Source organism: Misgurnus anguillicaudatus, chromosome 22 (assembly GCF_027580225.2).
Source record: "Misgurnus anguillicaudatus chromosome 22, ASM2758022v2, whole genome shotgun sequence".
In the NCBI taxonomy this organism is placed as follows: Eukaryota; Metazoa; Chordata; class Actinopteri; order Cypriniformes; family Cobitidae; genus Misgurnus; species Misgurnus anguillicaudatus.
Genome location: NC_073358.2, coordinates 47,276,462 through 47,303,333, shown reverse-complemented (window position 1 = coordinate 47,303,333; position 26,872 = coordinate 47,276,462). Strand labels below are relative to the sequence as shown.

The 26,872-nt window shown below is 36.6% G+C and overlaps 1 protein-coding gene across 2 annotated transcripts in view; it reads right to left on the bottom strand.

Moving 5' to 3' along the window:
- ksr2 (kinase suppressor of ras 2) overlaps positions 1-26,872 on the bottom strand; it is a 131,190-nt gene that overhangs the window by 100,089 nt on the left and 4,229 nt on the right. For both annotated transcript variants that reach the window (XM_055198438.2, XM_055198437.2), the window contains exons 2-5: positions 19,380-19,520; positions 18,405-18,555; positions 5,288-5,323; positions 2,433-2,964 (exon numbers count right to left, since the gene is read on the bottom strand). In XM_055198438.2, coding sequence (XP_055054413.1) covers positions 2,433-2,964; positions 5,288-5,323; positions 18,405-18,555; positions 19,380-19,520 — 860 coding nt within the window. The remainder of the gene's footprint in view (positions 1-2,432; positions 2,965-5,287; positions 5,324-18,404; positions 18,556-19,379; positions 19,521-26,872) is intronic.

The following is a 26,872-nucleotide window of genomic DNA, read 5'->3' as shown; positions in this document are numbered from 1 at the left end:
ATGGGGGGGGGAAACGCTTTATCCTATATATATTTTTTCTCTGCTTATACACTGCAAAAAATTATTTTCAAGAAAAAAATTTCTTAGTATTTTTGTTGTTTTCAGTAAAAATATCCAAATATTTTTAAATTAAGATGCTTTTTTCTTGATGAGCAAAACGACTCAAGAAAATAAGTCTAGTTTTTCGACCCAAAATATAAAATTTAAGTGATTTTGTGCATAAAACAAGCAAAAAAATCTGCCAATGGGGTAAGCAAAAAAATCTTGAACATTTTTCTTAAACACTAAATTCAAGAAAAATTCTGATTTTTTTTGCTTGTTTTATGCACAAAATCACTTAAATTTGATATGTTGGTCTAGAAACTAGACTTATTTTCTTGGGTCGTTTTGCTCATCAATAAATTATAAATTTAAATTTTTTGACCAAAAAGCTGAAATAATTGCATTTTTGTGAAGGAATTTTGTTAAAGATCAGAATCAGGATGATAATCAAAACATACACAGAGTTTAAAATTAGTAAATAACATTTTGGCTTCAGTTTTTTCATAAATTTGGTAAGTAATCTAGTGAAAATGGCTGTATTGCAGATTAACATAAAAATTCTTAAGAAATCCATTTTTTATGCAAATGTTTTATCTTAATTGCAAGATAACTCATCAATGGCAGGTAAAGAGTTAAAGAATTGAGATGTCCTACATGATGGCGAAGCTCGAACGGTTTCCAGGTCATAGGATGTGGGACGTTGGAGCGAGGAGGCGAGGAAGCATATTAAATAGCACCCAATGATATCGACCGGATGTTCTCGGCACATATTATGCATTCATCAAATACTTTCGCTTCACAGCGCTCCCACGGGGGTGGTACCTCTCCAAAAAATACACTTTTAAACCTAAAGTGTGCATATTGGTACCTCAAAGGTACTCATTAGTACCTTATGGCCATTTCCATTGCATAGTACCCCACGGTTTGGTTTAGTTTGGGTCGGGTCAGCTTACTTTTGGGAGCTTTTCCATTGGGTGCAGAACATAGTACCCGATACTTTTTTCGTACCACCTAGGTTGGGGTTCCAAGCAATCCGAGCTGATACCAAACGTGACGCGAGCTGACCTAAACCAAACCGTGGGGTACTATGCAATGGAAAAGCCCCATTAGAGATACATACTGGTACCTCAAGTACCGTGACAACTTTTGTACCTTTTTTCTGAAAGTTTATGTTTTAAGGACTTTTTTGCCCCTATAAAATAGTAGAGAAGTGATGGGAAAGTGTTGGGTGGAGATATAGGGGAGCGGGATCAGAAAAGTACCTCTGAAACGGAAATCGAAATTGGGTGAACTAACCACAGGTCTATCGGCACCGACAACATTTTGAATTCTCAAATTCATTTGCAATGTTTTTAGTCCAAAAAAGTGGATTTTTTTTAGAAGAAGAGGGTTTTTCCAAAAAACCTTGCATGTACTTAAAGGGTTTTGAAGCGAAAGATCTTGTGAAATCATGATGAAAATGACATTTGTGAAATTAGGCATTTCAATTATTGAATAATAACCTTTCATTGCCATTATAGTAAAAATACTGAACCTAAATATAAGCGCCTGATAAAAAAATGCAAAAAAACAACAACAACATGTCAGATACAGAGTTTTGCATATTAGTTTTGGCCATACGCAAGTCTTAGCTCTAGTAAGCATTGTATGTAACCTACAACATTTCATAGATTAAAACATAATCTATTAACTCCAAACAAACAAGAGACTGTGGATGGTCCTCTCGTAAATGAAACTTGTCAAAATGTTGCAGAACTGGATTCATATCTGATTTACATGAGCACTGTTTGCTACACGCTGATTTACAAACAAATACATCAACACCCTGGTGAGATGCCATAGCGGACATGAAATGTTGCCGAAATAGATTCATAACTGATTCGCTTAAGGGCTTTAACAACCAAATGAGCATGCAGTACCAAATTTACAAAGAAGACACAAGCTGTTTTTGGTATACCATACATGTGCACGCTTACATTTACTGCTACATAACACAACAGATGACCTCTTTGTTAAAACTAAACATATCAGTGCCTGATCACAAACTGCCCTAGATAATCCCAAATGGACAATACAGGTCCCAAATCAGGTCTGGTGGAGGTATAAGCACAGTTTTGTCCTGATTGGATTTCCCTATTTGCTGGCCAGACTCTTATTAAAGGGACATGAAGTGGGTCTGGATCATATCACAGCATAATGACCCTAATGCCATTGAATTCAGTTTACTGATCTGAGGATGCATTGAATCTCTTTTCTTCCATATAGACACTCTTAAACCTGAATTAAATGAAAGCCTAATTTCTAATCTAATGACTTTAGGACTTCTAGTGCCAAGAGAGGTCACACTAAATACAGACTTTTATTATAGTGTATAATGTGGTTTGACTCACTTGGGCGTCTGTGCGTCGTCTATTCGGTTTCCCAGCTGGAATTCATGAGATTTACTGCGGTGCAGAGATGTGAACCCCGGAAGAAGATGAATGAGCTTCCGGTTGGCAGGCGGCGGCGTTCCTGGAGCCTTTAGTTTATTCCTGCGCTTGACCTGTGGAGTGCCCGGAGGGGTCATGGTGTTCACTACTAAAGGAGTCCGCGGAGGTGTGTGAGCAAAGTGCCTCTGTCTGGGGGAGGGAGGAAGAGAGTGATGTCCTGTATCCAGAGGAGACGGAAACAGGCCGCAGTGAGCGTCCACGGTTAGCCGGTCCGCCTGAGACTGTAGATGAGGAGAGTAAAAGGGGGGCGCCAGCGCCTGGGGGCTCTGACATAAGTGCTGGCTATAACGGGAGTGCAGTTTAGGACTCTGGGAGAGCTGTAGACGAACCCATTGACTGTGGTCCGCTGGACCCACTGGGGTGTTTTCTTTACCCGATTCAGAAGTAGGCCATTGAATGGACCAGTCCTGCTTGGGCTGGGTACCGCTGGATCCTGTGGACAGACAATGTGGGAGGTGCGTGTTTACTTCAAGAGCAGTATAAATGGGTACAGCATAAGGAACGAGATGTGAGAAGAGAAGCCAGAAAGGGACGCGAAAAGAGAGGAAAAGAAAAGTTAAAAAAACAGAAGACCAATGGAGGATAGGAGCAGGAAGAGGAGACAAGGAGTAAGAACAGGAAAAGGAAAAGAGAAAAGTTGAAAGAAGGAGTAAAAGACAGAAGAGGTTAGGAGGATTAGGGGTAGAAGTAGAAGCAGGAAGAGAAGAAAGGAGGAGTAGTAGCAGGAAGAGGAGGACTAGGAGCAGAAAGAGGACAAGAGAAAAAAAGATGAGAGGAGAAGGATCAAGAAGAGGAAGAGAAGGAGTAGGAGCAGAAAGAGAAGCAGGAGCAGGAGTAGGAGTAGAAAGAGAATAGGCGGAGTAGGAGCAGGAAGAGGACAAGAGAAAAGAAGATGAGAGGAGAAGGATCAAGAAGAGGAAGAGAAGGAGTAGGAGCAGAAAGAGAAGCGGGAGCAGGAGTAGAAAGAGAAGAGGCGGAGTAGGAACAGGAAGAGGAAGAGTAGAAGCAAGAACAGGAGAGTAGGATCAGGAAGAGGAGGAGTAGGAGGAGGAAGAGAAGCATGAGTAGGAGCAGGAAGAGTAGGAGCAGGATGAGAAGCAAGAGGAGGAGCAGGAAGAGAAGAGGAGCAGAAAGAAAAGAGAGAGGGAGCAGGAAGAGGAGAGGAGCAGGAACAAAATAGAGGATTAGGAGCAGGAAAAGAAGAGGAGAGGAGCAGAAAGAAAAGAAAGGAGGAGCAGGAAGAGGAGAGGAGGAGCAGGAGCAGGAAGAGAAGAGGAGATGAGCAGGAAGAAAAGAGAGGAGGAGCAGGAAGAGGAGGGGAGAAGCAGGAGCAGGAAGAGAAGAGGAGATGAGCAGGAAGAGGAGAGGAGGAGTATGAGCAGGAAGAGGAGAAGAGGAGTAGAAGCAGAAAAAGAAGAGAAGGAAGAAAAGAGATGAGGGGTAGGAGCAGGAAAAGAAGAGGAGCAGGAAGAAAAGAGAAGATGAGCAGGAAGAAAAGAGAGGAGGAGCAGGAAGAAGAGAGGAGGAGTAGAAGCAGAAAAAAGAAGAGGAAAAGAAAGAAAAGAGAGGAGGATTAGGAGCAGGAAAAGGAGAGGAGGAGTAAGAGCAGGAAGAGAAGATGAGCAGGAAGAAAAGAGTGGAGGAGCAGGAAGAGGAGAGGATGAGTAGAAGCAGGAAGAGAAGATGAGATGAGCAGGAAGAGGAGAGGAGCAGGAAGAGGAGAGGAGGAGTAAGAGTAGGAAGAGAAGAGGAGCAGGAAGAAAACAGTGGAGGAGCAGGAAGAGGAGAGCCGGAGTAGGAGCAGGAAGAGGAGATGAGGAGTAGAAGCAGGAAAAGAAGAGGAGAAGGAAGAAAAGAGAGGAGGAGTAGGAGCAGGAAGAGGAGAGGAGGAGTAGAAGCAGGAAAAGAAGAGGAGAAGGAAGAAAAGAGAGGAGGAGTAGGAGCAGGAAGAGGAGAGGAGGAGTAAGAGCAGGAAGAGAAGAGGAGCAGGAAGAAAAGAGTGGAGGAGCAGGAAGAGGAGAGGCGGAGTAGGAGCAGGAAAAGGAGATGAGGAGTAGAAGCAGGAAAAGAAGAGGAGAAGGAAGAAAAGAGAGGAGGAGTAGGAGCAGGAAGAGGAGAGGAGGAGCAGAAACAGAAGAAGACAGGAGAAGAGAAGGAGGAGGAGGAGGAGGGGAGGGCATAGGAGAGTTGTGAAGAAAACAGCAGAAAAAACAAATAAAGAGAGATGGAAAGATAAAGAGAAAATGGGAAATAAAGGGAAGAGAAGAAAAAAGACATTGAAAAGATAGATACAAAAAGGGGAGACAAGAAAATAAGAGAGAGGAAAGTAATATAAAGAAGAGACGAGACAAAAAGAAAATTAGATGCAAAAGAAAAAAGAAAAAAAGAAGGGACAAGAAAAGAAAAGAGACAGGTAGAAGACAAGAGATGAGACAAGAAGAAACATAAAAGGAAGCATAAAAATAGGGATGAGATAAAAAGAAGAGAAAAAAGTTGTGAAGAGAGAAGTGAAAAAGAAGTAAAGGGAGATAAGAAAAGACATAATGAAAAGGGACAAGATGAAAAGAGAAGACAAAAGGGGGACGAGATGAGAAAAGTACCAAGTACCAGATGAGTGATGTCAACAGTGAAGAGACTCAGACTCCATCTATCATGTCAAACAGATAGAGAAAGATGAGAGTGATTGAGAGTAAAGTAAATTGAAATGTCTTAATGTAATGATCACTAAAACAGACTGAGTGATAAAAACATCTCACCTCCATTACTCTGGAACTTGTCGTCCTCCAGTTGTTCTAAAAAAACACACAAAGTAATTGTTATTAAAAAAAAATGCACATGAATAAAGAAAAAAATATCTAATGGTAACAAAATCTGAACAAAAAACAGAAAAAGGTTGATGATGATTTCTGGTTCCCTGAATGCTTTGCATGAGGCTGTTATTTTAGTTTTAATCTGTAAAGACAAAGACTTAAATAACATAAATTTAAATCTACCGTAAGTTACCGGCAAGTTACACTGTAATTTTTTCTACTGATTTTTTTTACACTTTTTTACTCACCATATATGTCAAATATAACAATATATAAAATGTATCAAATTTAGGCTAGTTTATTATTTTTCATTTTTGTGGTGCAGCCAGTAAAAAATTTTTTGCAGGGCATGTAAAAATTGTAACCACGTGGCTGACCAGACCTGCAGAAAAACCCCACAAAGGTTTAATTTTAGAATAAGATTAATCCACAAATGACAATTCATTGAAAATAATCATTACAGAAATACAGTGCTACTATTGGGGCCCATCTTCGTGATCTTGCCCAGGGCCCCACAAACCCGCGGGCCGGCCCTGTCCGGGGTCACATGTCTTTCAGTTTTCCCCTCTCATCCTCTCTCTCACAAACAACGACAAGGCAAACAATGATCCAACTTTTTCAGATAAAACATGGCTAAATCTTAGAATCTTTTGAAAATATCCCAGTAATTAAACTGTAGAAAATGTCTATTAGTCTTTGAAGATCAGGTAGGCTGTTGACATTTGATTGATGGCGTCTTTATTTAGAACAGCTGATAGACAGGAACATGAACAAGAACCCACACAGTGCAACATAATACAGAACAATGCTTCAATACTTACAAGTTAGTGTTAAAGTAAACACATTTTAAAGTAAATAATTTTAATACTACACATTATAGTCAAAGTAAACACCTCATCTCATGATACATTCAAATGGAATTCATAACACAACAAATAAAAAACTAACTCCCCCTCCTGTGGTTTTAACCTGAACTAAGATGCTGTGGGCACAATTGAGGCCAAGAGCTCTTCACACACACACACGCACACACACGCACGCACGCACACACACACACACACACACACACACACACACACACACACACACACACACACACACACACACACACACACACACACACACATGCACGGTCACTCTATCGGGGACATTCTCACTCTTTGATTAGGATGGTAGTCCTCAAGTGTTTGGTAGTCCTAAGGACGAGACCCCTGGGCATGGCTGGAGGACACTTCTGATGGTTTTCTAAAGGTATGGGAGACGCTGAAATGAGCATTTTAATTACAGCAGAGATGACAAACAAGCTACTCAAAGTTTAAAAGTCTCAAACACGGCCCATGCTCGACCTGCTCAACTCGAGATGTGATGTCTAGTTGTTTACATGATGGAGAGATCTATAACTATTAGGTCATCTGAATGCTAAGGGGACATGGAGCAAAAATTTAATAAAGCTTAGTATCGCGTGCGCACGTAAAACTATCGTGTTTAGTTTCACGTGCGTGCGCGAAACTAAACTTTTTTTTTAAATTCTGCACATGAAAGTTTCACGTGAGCACATGAAACTAAACTTTAGATTTTTTTACTCCAATGTCACCTTAGGGGCTCGGTAGCATGGCGCCAGACAAACACCAAATAACATTTCATATTCAGTGAGCGCGGCAAGTTTAGAAGCTGACATACAAATAAACATTTCCGAGATAGTCAAACACAAATATACATCACATTAAAGGTATAACTCACCAAAAAATTTAATTCTGTCATCATTTACCCTACCCAGTCTCACAAAATTATGTACCTATAGTCACATCATTTTTTTAATTCTTTTTCGTTAAACCATGAATTTCCGTGTTTTTTCGTGATCGTATCACAAATTTCTGTTTAGGTGTCATTGTCACGTATGAGTTACTCAACAGCTTTTTCCTTTTTTTTCAAACCATTGTCGCTTCGGTTTAAGGTTAGATTTGGTGTTTGCGTTAGGATGTCACTTTAAGTATTGGTTTATATTATTTTTGTGATTTTTTTATATTTTCTGATTTTTAAATCATTGTCGCCTAGCGTTAAGGTTAGAGTTGGGTTTTGGTAAAGATGTAATTTTATGTAAATGTGTCTGTTTCCCGTTTTATTAATAATATCTTTCTGTAAAAAGGTTTGTAACAACAAATTTAAAGTAATATGTTGATATAAATTATTAAACATTTAAGTTTTTTTTTACTGCAAATAGAAATAGATTTAAAAGGCTGTTGTGTGTACGTTTCTTAACATTTTCCTCTCCCCAGCCCCATGATGGTCTTGTCTATCATCAATTTTCGACCCCAGGATTCACCTTTCTTGCAGCAGAGAGGTGCGAATAAACCTGTCTGATGTGTAATAGATTGCGGTTTTGCTACCGTTGTAAATAATTCCTCAGTGGTTGATCTCGTAAAACACCAAATCTGTTTTAAACGAGTACAGCGGATGTCATACGTGTGCATTTTATTTTTCCTTTTATTTGAAGAGGGGAATATGTATTACTATTATTATTATTATTACAAACAAGTATGCTGTAAAATTTGTTTCAACTTAAAAAAACAATTTTGTGCAGTCTTAAAATTTTGAGTTAATAGAACTTAAAAATACTAAATAAAAATTTCAACTAATATTATTAAGTTGATTTTACCAAAAATTTTAACATTTATTTTTTAAGTTGAAAAAGCAATCTTTTTACAGTGATTCTTCACTGTAAAAATTTTTTTTGTGGCTTAGTTAATTTAACTAAATAAAATTAGTGAATTCTATTTAAGAAAAATAAGTCTTGTTTTTAACCAAATGTGAGTAAAAATAACACAAAAAAGCGAGTTATTCTAAATGAACACATTATTTAGTAAATCAAATAAATTTTATCGGCTGTATTATCATCTACCAGATAATAAACTGACTACTCATCAAAGCAATAGCACCACAATTTGGGTTGGCATTCGTACCTGTGATGAGTTTCACACCAAATTGTAATACTTCAGGTTTGGGGTTTGTCCAGCAATGCTAATGCCGTACAGCTCTAATGATATAATGTCCAAGCTACCGAACAAAACTAAGAGGGAAACGCAGTCGATAATGATCTACCAAATCCTAATAAGAACATGTAAACAGTGTTTCTCAAACAATGCATTTGCACTCGCAGCTATTGCCTGGCAACAGTGTCTTACACAACCACTACAAAGAGTGTCGCATGTGTTTGTCTATTACGACCCCATTATCATTCACTCGTCCAAAATACTGTCAGAAAACAACTCAACACAGGTGTCAAGAAGAATCGCACATGCACATACACCCAATTACAACAATAATAAGTTCCCAACGTGGTTAATGAGGTTTTGCTCAAACAATACAGCAATGTGGTTAATGTGATTTTGCTTAAACGATACAGCTATATATGTCTTTGTGACCAAATGATAATGACTTCATAGTGATCCTTGTGTCAAGACAGTGTTTATTATATGAGCTCTCCACAGTCCAGAGAGACAGATACCAAGTGATACTTGGAGACGGGTCAATGTCATATTCGAGATATTTTTCGAAAGCTGGTGACACACTTAACTAACCTTTGAAGACTGGACTCAACACACTTCATCGAGTTTTTGACAGTTAGAGAGGCGCGCAAACATAAAGCTTAACAGAAAGGTACACACCAAGCCTACTGTCTATCGTTGGGCAGGTTTTGAGCATCGCTTGTTTCGCAAAAGCAAGAACATTTCGATCGCCACCTAGTGGCTGGCTGCTATATAGATCATTAACCCCACCCATGCCAAATCTACATTTAACGTAAAATGTACACTTAAATATTATAATATGCTATTAAAAAGGGGTTTGAGGACATGATTTGTGTGTCTGTGATTGGGTCAAATGGGAAAATGGGCGGGACTTTAATACAGCGGGTCCACTTCACGATCACTACTGCCAACTCTGGCTCCAAAAGATGTCATTGGCGCAAGATAAGTAGTAGTCATTTTTGCGTGATTTTGGCTTCAGTTTTTTAACAATGGATGTTTTTGGAGATGTGTCATCTATTTTTACAGTATACGGTCTCTAACCGCATTACATAATGAGACAGAAATACTGTCAATCCAAACAAACCATACATCAATGTAAAGCTTATTTAAAACTATTATATATCTATTATATATCTATTTTATTCAGTTCTGTATCAATTCTATTATGTTCTATATCTATTCTGTTCTATGTTTATTTTATTTCTATTTCTATTCTAATCTGTTATAATCTATTCTATTCTATTCTATTCTATTCTATATGTGTGTGTGTGTGTGTGTGTGTGTGTGTGTGTGTGTGTGTGTGTGTGTGTGTGTGTGTGTGTGTGTGTGTGTGTGTGTGTGTTCTATATCTATTCAGTTCTATGTCTATTCTATTAAATTCTATATCTATTCCATATCTATTCTATCACGTCCTGTATCAATTCTATTCTGTTCTATATCTATTCTATTATTTTATTCTATACCTGTTCTATTCAGTTCTATATCTATTCTATATCTGTTCTATGTCTATATATATTTTATTCTATGTGTATTCTATATCTATTCTGTTCTATATCTACATAAATATGTACACTAGATGTCGCCTTGGCTACGGCAGTTCAATGGACCGAATGCGTCAAATAGAGCCGCCATCTTGAAACAGGGGAGCCCGCATCAGCGTCATTGTAGGCAATGGTGTAACGGAAATAAAATCACCATAAATCATCATGAGTGTGATTTTCTTGGTTTTCTTTTGGTTCGTGTCAACAGCCAGACATGTATTTAGCATTGAGTCCAGAAAAAAAATTTAAGTTTTGATATTATGAAAATCTACTTTTTCTAACTATAATGCATAGTGTTAGTAGGCCTAACATCCATACGCAGCACAAAAGTCCAGCGTCGTCCATGAATTCAAAGTACAGGCAGACATAACAGCTTTACCTAGATACTTCTAGTGACAAGACCCCTGTTCCAAGATGGCGGCGGTTTTGACGCATGCTTAGAACCCCAAGGCGACATCTAGTGTATATATCTATGCTATATCTATTCTATATATATTTTTATCTAATCTATTCTGTTTTATATCTATTTTATATATATATATTTATGTCTATTCTATATCTATTATTTTGTATTCTATTGCATTCTATTCTATTTTATGTCTATTCTATATCTATTCTGTTCTATTCTATATCTATTCTATTTTATTCTAAATATCTATTAATTTCTATTCTATTCTATTCTATATATCTATTAATTTCTATTCTATTCTATATCTATTCTATTCTATATTTTTTTAATATTTATTCTATATCTGAAGAGTTTCGTTGCAAAACGAGATAAATCCGTTTTAAACATTTTTGTCAAAACATGATTATTATTATGTTTTCATGTTATTATTTTGTTTTATGGTGCTACTTAGCTGTATTTTTTAAGTTATGAAGGTTTAAATCAAAACAAACCAATTGCAGTTGAATTGATATTAATTGGAATGTACAACCAAAAAACGAGATTTCTAAACAGTTAAAAAACAGAGATATCTCGTTTTCCAACGAAACTCTTTATCTATTCTATTCTGTTCTGTTCTAGATCTATACTATTCTAGATCTATTATCTTCTATGTCTATTCTGTTCTATATTTATTATATTCTCTTCTGTTCTGTTCTATATCTGTTCTATTCTACTCTATACTATATCTATTTATTTATATTCTATTCTTTTCTATATTTTATATATTTTCTATTCTATAGATGGTTTCAGCGGTAACAACATAAACCAGCGGCTTTAATGGTCAATGCGTAACTTCCGGTAAACTCCACCAAGAATAAATAACAACAAAGAAATTTAAACGTAGTATATTTATAAAACAAGCAAAATAAACAACACATAGTTTACCTAGGAAACCAAAATATTTGTTATTTTCGACGAAGTATTTGTTCAAGAGTTTAGTTTAGCATCTAGTCGGACCATTAAAAAACCTAAAACCGGAAGTAAAGTTCGGATCCAGACGTGTATCACGTGGGTCAGATGAAACCGACATAAATCCGTTTTTAACATTTTTGTCAAAACAATTTTATTATTATGTTATCATGTTATTATTTTGTTTTATGGTGCTACTTAGCTGTATTTTTTAAGTTATGAAGGTTTAAATCAAAACAAACCAACTGCAGTTGAATTGATATTAATTGGAATGCACAACCAAAAAACAAGATTTCAGAAAAATTATAAAAACGGAGATATCTCGTTTTCCAACGAAACTCTTTATTTATTCTATTCTGTTCTAGATCTATACTATTCTAGATGTTATATCTATTCTGTTCTATATTTATTATATTCTGTTCTGTTCTATATCTATTCTATTCTATATCTATTAATTTATATTCTATTCTTTTCTATATTTTCTATATTTTATATTCTATAGATGGTTTCAGCAGTAACAACATAAACAAGCGGCTTTAGTAGTCAATGCGTAATTTCCGGTAAACTCCAACAAGAATAAATAACAACAAAGAAATTTAAACGTAGTATATTTATAAAACAAGCAAAATAAACAACACATAGATTCCCTAGGAAACCAAAATATTTGTTATTTTCGACGAAGTATTTGTTCAAAAGTTTAGTTTAGCAACTAGTCGGACCATTAAAAAAACTGAAACCGGAAGTAAAGTCCAGATCAGACGCGTATCTCATCACCGCACGTGCGTCCGATGAAACCGTTTATATGTATTTTATTCTATTTACTAAAATCCTCTCTAATCTATGGTGCCCTCAAACTGGCTTTGTCATTCTTCAAATTGAGTGTCCCATTACTTTGTGTACTGTACCTTCTGCTATTATGTAGCCAAATCTTCTGAGCTTGATTTTCTTGAGCTTTTTTATCTCCTTTGAGAGATATTGCTTCAACCGTGTTTTTACCTTATTTACAAATAGGCGGAAGAATCTGAACTTTACCCTTAAAGCCAGACAGTGACAAATGAAAATGTCAAGGTTTGGGTAAGTAATTTTTACAGTTTGCATATTTTAACAAAATAACCATCCTGTGGGAAGTGTTTAACACCACATTGACTTGACACTACACCGCTTTACCCACAACATGTGAGCAGATGCAGATCTTTACTCTGTATTCATTTTTTAGGCTTTTTTTTATTTGAAACTATTAATAATAGCTTAGTCAACTAAGTTGATAAATATCTGAGGACAGACACGGACAAACCCCAACGTGATTTATTCTCCTATTCACGCATAGATCCATGATTAAATGTCTATGAGAGACTGAAAGTGAATACATTTCTCCACAAGGTCTTGCCAGCAGTTGTGTTTAAAATGTAATTGAAAGCAGCGCTCCGATTTATTTTTCCCTTTGAAAAGACATTTTATGCCAATTATACCAAGCATCTATTCTGCTTGAACACATGACAGTACAACTTACACTAGCTCATATGATAATAAAACATGAACTGCCTGTTTAAAAAGACATACAGATATGGCGAAGAAACCACAAAGTCAGTGGTTCTCAAACAAGTCCCCCCAGTCTAGGTTGTTTGACGAAAAAAAAAATGATACGATTGAACATTTTTAAAACCTAAACCGTCCATCTTCAGTGAGACGACAGCTCAGGAGATTGTGAATTCACAGTCGCATTAGAGAGATAAGTGATTCCCCGGTGTTGGGTTTGCTCTTCCTACATGATGTCCAGTTTAATTGGATTATTTTCTTTGCACTGGAGATCTGTGAGGTGTGAGGTGTCATATGCAAAGAAAATTAAAAACACAAATTCACTTAGGTATCCCCCCAAAGTGCTTCCAAGATTCCCATTAGTAGCTTTAAGAGAGAGAGAGAGAGAGAGAGAGAGAGAGAGAGAGAGAGAGACAGCCTGTTGTGAAGGAAAATGAGAGCTAGGAAAGGTGAATTTAAATGTACCAGCAAAGACATGCAGAGAGAAGAGAGAGAAATCAAAATAAAGACAGGTGTGATTTCTAAATTATACACCACGCTCTCCCCGGTGACTGGAAACCCCAGTCGCTGTGAAGTTTCTCTGTTGGACACTGAATAAACTCGTGCTGGGTCCCCAGCAAGCTTCAAGCATCTTAAAAGAAAGAGCAGAATCTTTAAGCCATTATTTAAACAAAGCAATCCGCTATGATCACACTTTACATCGTGCAGCCAGGGGTTAACACGCTGTCTAAAGACCAACGCTGCGGGGGATCCGGGTTTGAGAAAATCCAAACTGCATTACATGTGATCACTTCAGTGGTCTCTATTTGCAGATCAGGCAACATCGAGAAGCTTCATTTAAAAAAAAAAAAGCATGAGACTTGGAAAAACTCAGTATGTGATATAATTCATCTGCTACAAAAAATGTGGTAATATTAATTTATTTCAAGGCTGTTATTAAAGGAACACGCTGACTTTTTGGGACTTTAGCTTATTCACCATATCCCCCAAAGTTAGATAAGTCCATACATACATTTTTCATCTCTGTGCGTGCTGTTATGTAAGGGATAATGTAGAGGCAGCCTGTAGTTATCGTTCCGCGAAACTTTGCACGGATGCATAAAATGATCGTAATACCTTATTCCTCTGCTTCATACTTGTTTGTCTCCATTTTTTTCTCTTTTAGCCAGTCTTTGAGAAGTTTTAATGCCCATTCTGTATTTTTTTGTGTGTTGGCTTCGTAGCTGTCATCCTCTATTTTCTCGTTCTCGTTCGTTCTTCTATCCACTGTTTAAATGTTTAGTTTTTTCCGTACATGTTAAAATTAATGTCAAAATTTTTCATTCTTAATTGCGATTGTCCAGTGTTTGTCACAAGATGGCGCCAAACAGTAATCTTTGTTGGCGCGGAGGGATTTAAAACATATAAGTAGTACCGGCTATGTGTTATTACTTTGGAGCGATTATTATTTGAAAAGAACGAACCTGCAAATGTCTCAACTGACCAATCAGAATCAAGCATTCCAGAGAGCCATGTAATAAGCTGCTTTAACACCAGCCTCGGTAGAGACGTGAAGCGCTAGTGAGTTCAATGTTAAGTAAATGTGCAGACATGTTGACGCGCGTCTGGAGGTCTCGCGCCGCAGATGAGGTGTTTGGCTCGGAAGACGCAATTACGCCTCATTTGCGCATCTACTTCGCGCGAATGCCGCGAAATGAGCGCCTGGCGCGGTACGCGCGATAAAAGCGAATGGTGCTTTTTGTGCATTTTGCGTTTAACGCGAATTGCCGGTTGATGACCGAGTTGAAAAGTTTGAACTTTGGCGGAATTTCGCGCCGCGTTAACCAATCAGGAGCCTGCTTGTTGCTGTGGCGGCAGCCCCGCCCGGAGTCACTCATTCAACCTGAAGGAACGCTTGATATTGTCGTAAGCAGTCACCCGGAGCTATACGACACAAGTTCTTATTTCTATAGAGGAGACAGGAATAAAAAGGAGCTCGCTTGGAAGAGTGTCAGTGAGGACATCGGGAACCTGGTAAGTTGTAAATACACATTTCACTTTTGAGTCATGTGACGTTTATCGACCCGCGCCGCGTTTTTTTTTTCCCTATAGTAAGGTGACCAAATACAAACCGGTAACTCTCTCGATAAATGCACAATCAATATCAGCCATCTTGCAAACAGACAACCGCATAGCACTTGCCCCTCCCACAAGCAGCGGATTTTGCCTCTGACACGCGTCAAACGCTTGCTTTTTCCGCGCGTCTACTTCGCTCTACACGCGCGAATGCATTTAAACTGTTCAAGCGGCAAACTAGGCGTAGTTGGTGTAAACGCAGCATTACTCTGTCGCACCCACCGCTAGCCAGCAGAGCACAAAGACTGGAAGCAAATGGCTCCAGCCAGCATACCGCTTCCAATAAGTGACAAAATACCACCAACATTTTCCTATTTATATGTTGTGATTTGTATAGTCACAGCGTGTACAAATAACAAGGTCATATAACACAGCCATCTTTTAACCGTATACATACTGGGAACTATATTCTCAGAAGGCGAAGCACTGCTACTTGGGCGGAGCGATTTGCTCGCAGCATCTGAGAAGCCCCGTAGTTAGAGGCAGAGAGTTTGCCTACAGGGGATCGCACACCGGCCAAATCGAACACATTGTTTTCTATGCGTATACGCACACCGGCGCCGCCAGGTGGCACCTGTCGCGCCACACAGTGCCACTCACATAGTTTAGCATTAAATAACATCATATTTGTCCCAAATCTTTAACGATTAACATTGGCTGCTAACGTATATTTTGCATTTTGAAGTAGACGCTAACTGACGAAGCTCGCGCTATTTAATGTGCACTTACGGTTTACGATACCTCCAAGTTGACCTATACGCGACTCGACGCGGCGCAACGCTGAGCTGCGCGGCCGGTGTGCGACCCCCTTAAGTGTTGCGCTAATCACTTCGCCCAAGTAGCGGTTGCCATTATTTTGTTACTTATTGAAAGCAGTATGCTAGCTGGAGCCATTTACTTCCAGTCTTTGTGCTAAGCTAGGCTAGCAGTGGGTGCGTCAGACAGAGTTACGGGACGCACAGAGATGAAAATGGTATGTATATGGGCTTATCTATCTCTGGGGGATACGGTTAATAAGCTTAAGTCCCAAAAAGTCGGCGTGTTCCTTTAAAGGAATAGTTCACCCAAAAATGAAAATACTGTGATCGTTTTCCAATCCTCGTGTTGTTTAAAATCTGTATGAATTTCTTTTTTCTGATAAACACAGAAAAAACAAATACGATGTAATACAATGGGTACTGTTAATTGTGTGCTTACCATTATTTATCAATATATATTTATCATTTATCATAACACTTCCATCATATTTGTTTTCCTACTATGGAAGTCAATGGTTACGGCAGCTGTGTGCTTACAATCATTTCTCAAAATATATTCTTTTGTGTTCATCAGAAAAAAAGAAATTCATACAGGTTTAGAACAACATGAGGATGAGAAAATGATGACAGAATTTACATTTTTGGGTGAACTGTCCCTTTAAAATCATACTATATGTGTCAGATGGGGCTTGGCTGCCCTCTGTTGACCAATTTTATTATGACACGTTTCTCAAAGAGGAATTTCTTGAACAAAATTGAGATTGTATCTAAATAAAAAAAAATCTGTTGATAGCTAAATGAGCTCACGGCATTGTTAACATTATAAATCAAATATGAAACGAAAGCGCCATAAGTAAATATTAAAGCGATACTGCAAGGGTGACTGATTGTCCAGTTTTTTAGGCTAAATTGATTCAGCGAATATATTTTCCATTTATTTTCTTTAAAGCTTTTTCTGAAAATTGTTCAAAAAAAGTTTAGAGAGTACAAAAGGGTTGACTTTGCTTATGGGTATTGTAGTATATCACCAGTCATTCTGCAAAAAAAATCCTTGCAAACTTAAACGGAGACCTTGCATGGGTATTTAAGCTACCAAATATTGACATCTGAGATATCAGTACAGTTGAAAACTATTGGTAGAAACCTTTTTATAGTAAGGTTGACATTTGCATGGATTTGCTCATATGCAAAACTTTAAAATTGCTGAAGATATTCAGTGTTAACATTAACTTGCATGCATTGGTGTAAAATCTAAACGACGTGTGCATGCATTTAATTGTTAGGTTAAGCTTGATGATTGAATTAAGAGCCCATAAAGCAGAATGCTGCTGCAGTCCTTCAAAGGATTCGACCATCAGTCCCTCGACAAACTTCATCACACAGCAGCGAAGAGTTGAACATCTACAGCACCATTTCATTCAATTAAACATTAATTCAGTTACTTTTACAGCCACCATCATCTTCTGCTGCGAAAGCAGAGAACAAACAGTGCTGAAAAGAGCTTTTGTAACAGTTCAAAGTGTAACGTTACCTAACATTGTTATCAAACAGTGCTGCATTTATAATTGTGATACTACAGTGCCCCCCAGTGGCGAAACGATTGAATGACGAGGGTCCGAGTAATACAGCTGAATCTACTAGTTTTTCTGAGCAAACAAAAAACAAAAGCAACGTTAAATAAGCATAAAAAATAATATTTTGAACCATGAGCTGCTGTGTACTGTATACGTGTATACTACTATATTGGTAGGCGCTTTTGGCTTTCTCTGGCCACAAGCAACACAGCAAATTAGTATTCAAGACACAATATGCGTGTATATATTTATATTTTGTTTACACATACTTACATTATCCCTTTTAAATTTTTTATAGTGTAAAGGCAACTAAAACTACTGATTATTAATATCTACTACTATGAATGGGGCGAAATGTAATGTTTAATTATGGCCACTCATGCGACCGAAGTCCCGCCTTCCAGTTAAAGGACCAATCATCAATCGATAAAGACTCTGGAGGAGGGGCTTTGTAAAGAGTCGCGTGAGGCGCTTGCCAACCTGTGCGCAGGCGCAGCAGCCGAAACGACTTCTAATAAATGTTTTGGGTTTTTTTTTTTTACAAAATGTGAGCTTAAGAAACAAACGTTTTGGTACAGTTATAATTGTTGGTCAAAAATATGTTGTTTAATTTGATTTTATCACGTTAATACTTAAGTCTTCCATTACTGAAATAACTGTCCGTAGGCATTGCAAAGATAGACGCAAGGTGGCGGGACTTTTTTTTTTTTTTTTTTTTTTTTTTTTTTTTTTTTTTTTTTGCAAGGTGGCGGGACTTCCTTAAAGGGACTTTGCTGATAGTACTGATAACAAGATCATAACAACCAGCAATAAAAGACAATACGTTTATGTAATGAATTACAATACAGAAGAACTTGTTTCACTTCATTGTGATGATGGCTATAACATATGCAACACTTTGAACTGCTGAAGAAGATGATTCAGTGATATCCATTATACATATTATGCATATTATTCTTTCTGTTGTACTTCTTATTTTTAAAATAGTCAATATTCAGTACAAATTACATTAGGTAACTTCTTTTTCCTGGTGGACATAAACTAAGTGCAGGGTTGTGGTGACCTCTGCTGGAAGTTCTCTGCTACTACAACATTGGATCATAACAGTGGATCGAAGCACAAACCTTCTCAAATTAAAAAATAACTGTGAACTTACCTGATTTGTGGGCTGACCGTAAACACGTGAGCGAGGCATTGAGACGAGCACACTCGTCGTCGTTTGCTCCGAATTTCTGTAGTGTCTCACACACCAGTTCATCCGACATCTCCAATAGAGCCTCCAGTGTCAGCTCACCCGGGGTGATTTCCTGATACAAAGCCGTAGACACACAAAACATACAATAAATAATTTGCTATTGTCAAATAAAGTAACTTGCAATGCAATTTTTTCAGACACAATTGGCCTGGAGCAACCTGAGGAAACAAGATTAACTTCAACAACCTCACTACTGTGCAAAAACTAAGCTTTAATCATAAAAAATACATAAAAGCAAGACAACAGAATATCTGAGAATAAAAAAAAATATTTTAAGACTAAAATATGTAGAATATCGGTTTTTAAATACATATATATGGGCCATTGAGTATATCTGTAATTTCCATCTTCACACCAGACAGCAGCAAGGCTTCAGCATTAAAGGGATAGTTCACCCAAAAATAAAAATCATGTCATCATTTACTTACTCTCGTGTTGTTACAAACCTGTATAAATTTCTTTGTTTTGTTAAACACGAAGGAAGATATTTTGAGGAATGTTTGTAACCAAACCGTTCATGAGCCACATTCACTTCCACTGTATTCTTTTTTCCTATGGAAGTGAATGGGGCCCATGGTCAGTTTGGTTACAATTACAAACATTCCTCAAAATATCTTCATTTGTGTTCAGCAAAATTTGAGAGTGAGAGTAAGTAAATGATGACAGAATATTTATTTTTATTTTATTTTTGGGAGAACTATCCCTTTTTATAAAAAATAAAAAAAAACTAAAAACTAACAGCAGTAATCTCAAAGCTACTTGAACACTTCAGCATTTAGCAATAATTAATTTAGGATTGTGATAATAAACAGTATACTGTCAATAGTTTGAGTCCATTGGAGCAACATATGTACACAAACATACGTAATTTCATACCATAATAACCTCTTTCCTCATGTTAACAATGCGAAACCAGTGTTCAAGTCGAGGGAATTCATCCAGCTCAACATTCCTCTCCTGTAAGGACACTTTACGCTTGTAAGAGAGCTGCCGACTGAAATATTTCACCAGTTTACCCTGAAAGGAAGAAAGAAAGAAAAAACGAAAAAAGGATAAGTAAAACATGGACACTATATAACACATATATTACTCATTATTATGCTATGAAATACATGATTATGGTCCCTAGCTGTCATGAGGCAGTACCCTTTCAAAAAGTACACCGAGCATATAGCATCTAAAAAGTTCATATTAGTACCTCAGAGGTACATACTGATACCAAATGTATACATGTAATGGTACCTAAGTAAATAGTAGAACCTTTTTAAAAGCTACTTTTTGTTTAATGACTACTTAAGGTTGTGTGTGTTAACTTTAGCGACATCTAGTGGTGAGATTGCGAATTGCAACCAACAGCAAAACGCATATGCAGCCACAAAACAAACATGTCATTGTCTGAGGTAACGTAGGGACGAAACGCACTCTGTAGAGCAGTTTGTCCATTTACGGCTACTGTAGAAACATGATGACGACTTTCATGTAAGGGGACCCGCAGAGATAAAAACGGCTCATTCCCAGGTAATAAAAACAATACAGTTCATTATGTAACTAAGATCTTTAACATCACTGTTATGTATATTATGTTGCACTTCTGTCAAGAGATCCTTCTAAAAGTTACACAATGCACCTTTAAACTATAACCATTGTCACAGGTTATTAATTGACTTTCCCCCTTCGTTGGGCTTTAATATGCAATAATCACCACATGACTGAACACCGATATCAATTTCTTGATGTTCATAATATGAACAAATAGGAAGCAATAGTCACAGAGCAGTTTGCAAAATATTCCTCATGACCATTCAACATTAAGTTTATTTAACTAAGTTCAGGAGAAGCATGGTCCTGTAATCCAACCAATCAGCACGAAGAGGTTTCTATACACTCCAGTTATGACTTTAATCATCATTTCTAGATGTATTATGACCACTTCAGTCCAGTGTCTGTTGAATTTCATCAAAAGCAAACCTCGGGAGTGACCTTAAGTCTCCCAACAGCAAATGTAAAAGGCAGAGAGCATGACCCAAGACTAAAAATCACTTCTTCCCATAAAATACATGTAAAAACATTAGTATTTTGTTGTTTAGAAAGGAATTTAAACTTGTTTTCTCTGCAGTATTGAAAATTGATTTGTTATTTTGATCTTGTTTTCCCATTTTCAGTAAATAGATGCAAATAAAAACACACTAAAAAAATGATTCATTGAATTTACTCAATTTTTTTAAGGTAAGTGGTTGCAATCAATTTATTTAAACTACATTTAAACATAAAAATTAGAGAATCAAAACAAAACAAAAAACTTTTGTATAAATGTAGCTTAAATAAATTGATTGCAACCAAAAAATTAAGTAAATTTAATTAATTTTTTCAGTGCATCATTTGTATTAAGAATTCAGCAGAAATGCTGTCTGTAGTTGACCGAATGAAACATAAATGATCATTTTATCTTTGAAATACAACCGTTTATGGCCGTCCCTCGTCTTTGTCCCGTGACAGTTTTTGCAGAATCCCTCCTCCACCCCATCCCCTTACTCTCTGTTGGTATCTACATAGACATTATATACGTAGACACCTCATAGACTGAGCTGCCTATTGGAGCTGACGTATCTCGCGGCCGCCATCTTGGATGGGTCTCCAGTGGGCTCCCTTGCATTCATTTCTAATGAGGAATAATCATAACTCCCCTAATTTTTACCGGATTTTCACACGGTTTGAGTTGTTATAAGCGGCAGAGGTTTAGTTATGATACAGGACGCTGTCACACATTGAAAAATACTGCTTTCATGCTAAAATACTTTGTATTATGCTCTTTAAGTATGGCATATTGACAGAGGCAGACACTACTTAAGTATTTTACTTTTTACATAAAAGTAAATTTTCAAGTATCTGTATTTTATCAGTGTTTTTCTTTGGAAAACTTATATTCCAAAGCATATTATCATAATTTTTACTCCACTACATTTCATAATTTCAAGTTTTTGGTTTATATTTAAGTACATTAAACATCTACTTTTTTACTTTTACTTAAAAATTGTGTACTACAGTACTTTTTATGTAATTTTTACGTAATTAGGTATTTTATGTAATTAGGTAGTAAATTTATTTTAATATGAATGAATTGAGAATGAATTGCCTGTGCGAATTTTCATTCCTAAATGACGGCCGCGCTACTGAAGCGCCATCTAGTGGCTGTTGATAAAAACGAATCAGAGTTTCCCCTCTTGTTCTTCTATACTGTTTGCTACAGAGCTTTGACGACTCTGTCACAACAAAACCCTCCCGTTTTATAGCAACTTCCCATTGCCTCCTCATGCCTGTATCACTGGGAAACCTTCAAATGTTAAGAAAAAACAGCGAGAGATCATGAGAGAGAGTACCAGTTCCTGCTGAACATTGACATAATATTATAAATAATAACGTAAAATAACCAAAATGATTGTTCAATCTTACTTGTGAAATGTAATCCCATGTGATCTGGAATCAATACTGCGCCGGTTATTGCAACCGTAAGCTGCACAAAATACGGCCATAGTATGGCTTTCTTTCCGTTAACTCCCATTGACTCTGGTGCTAGCGTACAGTGAGGAGACCCATCCAATATAGCGCCGACGCTTGATGCGTTCCAGCACGTCATGAGGTGTCTACGTATATAATGTCTATGGGTACACTCTAAAAAATTTGCTGTAATTTTGCAGCTGGTTGCCAGTAACTTACTGTAGAAGATAAAGTCAAAAAACGTTTCATGTTCATTTAACTTTGAACAAAATGTTGCCAGTAAATAACATAAATGTAAAATCTACATTAAGTTACTGGCAGCTAGTTGCCAGTAATGCCCATTAATACTGTCATTTCTACAGACATTTTTTACAGTGTATCTATCCCAGTTTAGGGGGGGGGGGGTGTACTAAGGGTCCGGGCTAATATTACGAACTCAAAGCCCTCCACTCGGACAGCACGTCAAATATGCTTTATGTCATAGGTAATTACATGTTAATGCGAACTTGTGAAATAAAGTTACCATAATTGGGCATAGGGTAACATGTTGAAATGATCGATGGGTTCTATATGCATTAATATGCAGTCATAAGTAAATGCAATGCACTTACATGCAATATTGCAATATTTGCCATTCATATCTGTTCTTTTTGTCATTCAATATTTTTAATGATCTTTTTGATGCAAAAACACGACTAATTCTAAATTAGACAAATTTTCCAAAACAGTGATGTCATTGCAGTGTTTGCTGAGAGAAAACAAGAAATTAATTTAAATGAATAAAGAGCATAGGTACAGTAAGAACTGACATGAATGTACTGCCAAATAAATGCAATACATTTTTATTTTTAGTACAAATTAGTGGAGTTTGCTAAGGTAAGCCTACCCAGTCTCCTGAGGATGCGTATAAATAGCACGAAGTGTAAAACTCGTGCAATACATACGCCAAATTCCACTTTGGCGTGCATATGATACGCCAGTCCTTCCCATTCACTTAAACGGTGCATCTTTTTTTGTCGTTTTATTTATTGGTTTCTCAATTTTTTTTAAACCATTTTCGCTTGGGTTTAGATTTTAAATTTGCTTAATGAGGTTATTTAATATACAGGTTTCTTCATGTTTTTGTCCATATTCAAGCCATGGTCGCATGGAGTTGGGGTTAGAGTTGGTGTTTGGGTTAGGATGTCATTTTTATATAACAAAAAGTTGTTCGAACCCTAAACCCAAGTGAAAATGGTAAAAAAAAAGCAAAAAAATTGAGAAACCAATAAATAAAACGACAAAAAAAGATGCACCGTTTAAGTGAATGGGAAGGACTGGCGTATCATATGCAAGCCAAAGTGGAATTTAGCGTATGTATTGCACGAGTTTTACACTTCGTGCTATTTATACGCATCTTCAGGAGACTGGGCTGGGTAAGCAACAACATGCTTATTTACATTTACGCATTAGGCAGACTTACATTGCATTACAAGGTATACATTTTATCAATATGTATGTTCCTTGGGTCAAACCCATGACCTTTTATATGGTAAGGGGTTTGAACAAACAATAAAATATATTGTCCAAAACTATTTTATAGACACTAATAAGTCACATTTAGAGACGAGTCTAGAATATCATAGACACAGCTCTTTTGATCTGGGCAAAGAATCAAATAGCAACCACTCCAAAAACACTGCATAAAGGTTAAAAAGGTTCATTATGGTTCTTTTAAGAACCTAAAAGACTCTTTGAAAAAACTCAAATGTTTTTGTTCTATTGCATGCTGTGTGAAGAACCTTTTTCAATGTCAATGGATTAACTAACATGAGCTAACAATGAGGAAGTTTACAGCATTTATTCATTTTTAGTAATGTTAGTGAATAATGGATCAATATGTTAACTCATTGTGCATTAACCAGTGTTAAAGGAACAGTATGTAGGATTGTGGCCAAAACTGATATTGCAATCACAAAACTTGTGGCTAAAACTGGTACTGCAATTACACAACTGGTGGCCAATACACAAAATGACAACATAAACATCAGTTGAGGGCTGCATCTCCACTTTTTAAATGATAATATCCTGGCCGGACCACTGTTGTCAGTGTTATAAGTATTTCAAATGAAAATGATTTCTTAATGTCTAGTGACATATCAGGGACATTTTATGATTAATTGATATAAATTTCTTACATACTGTTTCTTTAACAAATACAACTTTTGATTAAAAGAAAAATATTCATTACATTTATTTGTTAAGCAATGTAAAAATTGAACTTTATTGTAAAGTGTAACCCGTTCATTATTGCTGCAAGATATATAGAAATGATCGAAATATTTTAAATGTGCAAATTGCAGTTTTACAATATCATGATGGGAAGCAAAAACTGAATGATTTTAATAGTATTGTTATGTGTAATGAAAGTTTTAAGTCGATCTAGATAGCAGAAATGAAGAGTGATGCTTTATATTCTCAAAAAAAAGTGTAATATGTACGTTGGTTATATAATTTTCATTTTGAAAAAATATTTTATTAAATTTAAATAGATTTTACACACTTAAAACATTATCGTAACACATATCATATACTGCATCATTCAGTCTTCATCACACACATATGTGAACCTGGATCAAAAACCAGTCATGCACAGGTTGTAGTAATAGCAAACAATACCCATTTACTCCTAAAACGCCTAAAATCTATGCTATTCTAGAAAAAATACCCTTATCTGCTAAGTGTTTTCAGAAAAAATACTAAGAATTGTCAACGTCTACCAAAAACTTAATATTTAAGCCTCTGTAGCACTTAGAAACATGATATAAAAGTAACCGGTGGTAGATGTAATGTTTTCGGCGCGCAGCATCAGGCACAAATGGGTTAAGTAAAGATCATGTTCCATGAAGATATTTCATGAATATATTTCCTACTATAAATATTCAACTTTCAGATAATGTAAAACTCTTTCTTTGTGTCTTTAAGTAATGTCTTTGTGTGGTTTTCAGGCCTGGATTTAGCAATATTACAAAAAATCCACAATGTTTCTACCAGCATGCAGAATGTGTTTGATGTGTTAGTGACCTTATTTCTAATGAAACTGTTAGTACTACACAAAAATGTATATCAACATTAAAAAATGTATAAAATGTATGGATTTATGATAAAACACTGTAAATTAAATAGATAATCCTAAAACATCAATATTCATGTGATAAATGGACATATAAAAGCTCAGTATGCAGCAAACAGGAACATGTCAAACTGAAAAAAGAGTCAAAAAATGACCCTTTCAAGACATTTGCACCTGAAGAGTTCCTATTAGTACCTCAGACGTAGTAAATGTATATCTGTATATATATATTAGGAAATTTTTAAAGGGTATTGCCCCAGAGACTTTTTTTCAGTGTAATTTGATTATCTGCTTGAGAAACGTCCTACACGTTAAGCAAGCAAGAAAACCGATGGTAGACAACTTATTCAGCAATGGGATGTCACCCAAATGTGGTTACTTTTTAAGAATAAAAATCAGTTATTTTTTTTTCATCATTTTCAATTTACTGAACAGTGTCCATCCTTATATTCAGTCTGTTTCATTTGGGTCGAGTTGTTCTCCCATGGCAACGCTGTTTCCTGAATGTTGGGCAAACAAAGCACATTGTCTGTGGGTTCCAGGGGTTGAGGGTCACCTGAAATTCAAAGATTAAAGCCGAGGGACGCTTTTCAAATTCATGTACATTTTCAATTCACACACTGGACTAAATACTGTATGATTTCGCAGCTGAAACCGGACTGACCCGAATCCTAAAACAGTGTGGAGACAGACAGACAGACACACAGACAATTATTAGATAACTAGTCCTGGTTTAAGCTAATCCCTGTCCGGGAAACCACCCCTATGATGCCAAGACCATAAATATGATGTCACATGAACCTTTTGTGATGGATATATTTATATATATATATATATATATATGGGCTGTTAACTAATTAATTAATTAAAAATCAGTTATTTGATTAATAAATTAATTAATTCAAGGGAAAATAACATGTTAACATTTTTAACGCCTTTAACGGACCGATCTAGCCAGTGCTGCATAGTCACAAAAGGTTATCAATTTTTTGTCAAAAGCCAGTGCCCAGAAATCCTCAAAGGCTTCAGACAGTGCACAAATGGGCGTCAAAAATGTGGGTGGGTCGGGTCCCCCAAAAAAACAAACATTTACTGGAGAAGATGCCATTTTTTGTATTCTGGTGCCTACAAATTAAATAATTGCTTTTATAGCCTAAAAGTTTTGTTTACCTTGGCCTGCTGTATAGTGGGAGTACAAAGAGGGGTGAAAGTAGTGAAAACACGAAATGGAGTTTAAATATATGGACTCAGAATGAGGCAAGTGGAATGGATCTGATGAAGCAGTAGTGTGGAAATCAAGGCTGTAGCTAAAACGAGAAATTGATTTATTTTGATTAGGGAATTCCTCAAGTCAAGAAGAATAGATTTTATTGATGGTGCTCAGACAAGTGAACAGACAAATGTGCTAAATTAGAGAAAAACTGTGGGTCCAATATCATATGTTGATATAAAATTATTAACTAAAAAAATCCAGAAATCACAATATATGATTTTTTTACTATTTATTTGTATGATACAGCTGCAAATAAGTATTTGAACACCTGTCTATCAGCTAGAATTCTGACCCTCAAAGACCTGTTAGTCTGCCTTTAAAATGTCCACCTCCACTATTATCCTAAACTAGATGCACCTGTTTGAGGTTGTTAGTTGCATAAAGACACCTGTCCACCCCAAACAATCAGTAAGAATCCAACTACAAAAGCCCTGTCCCAAATGGCGCACTTCATGTAGACTTTCGGTCTCGTGGCCTTAAATTGTGCGT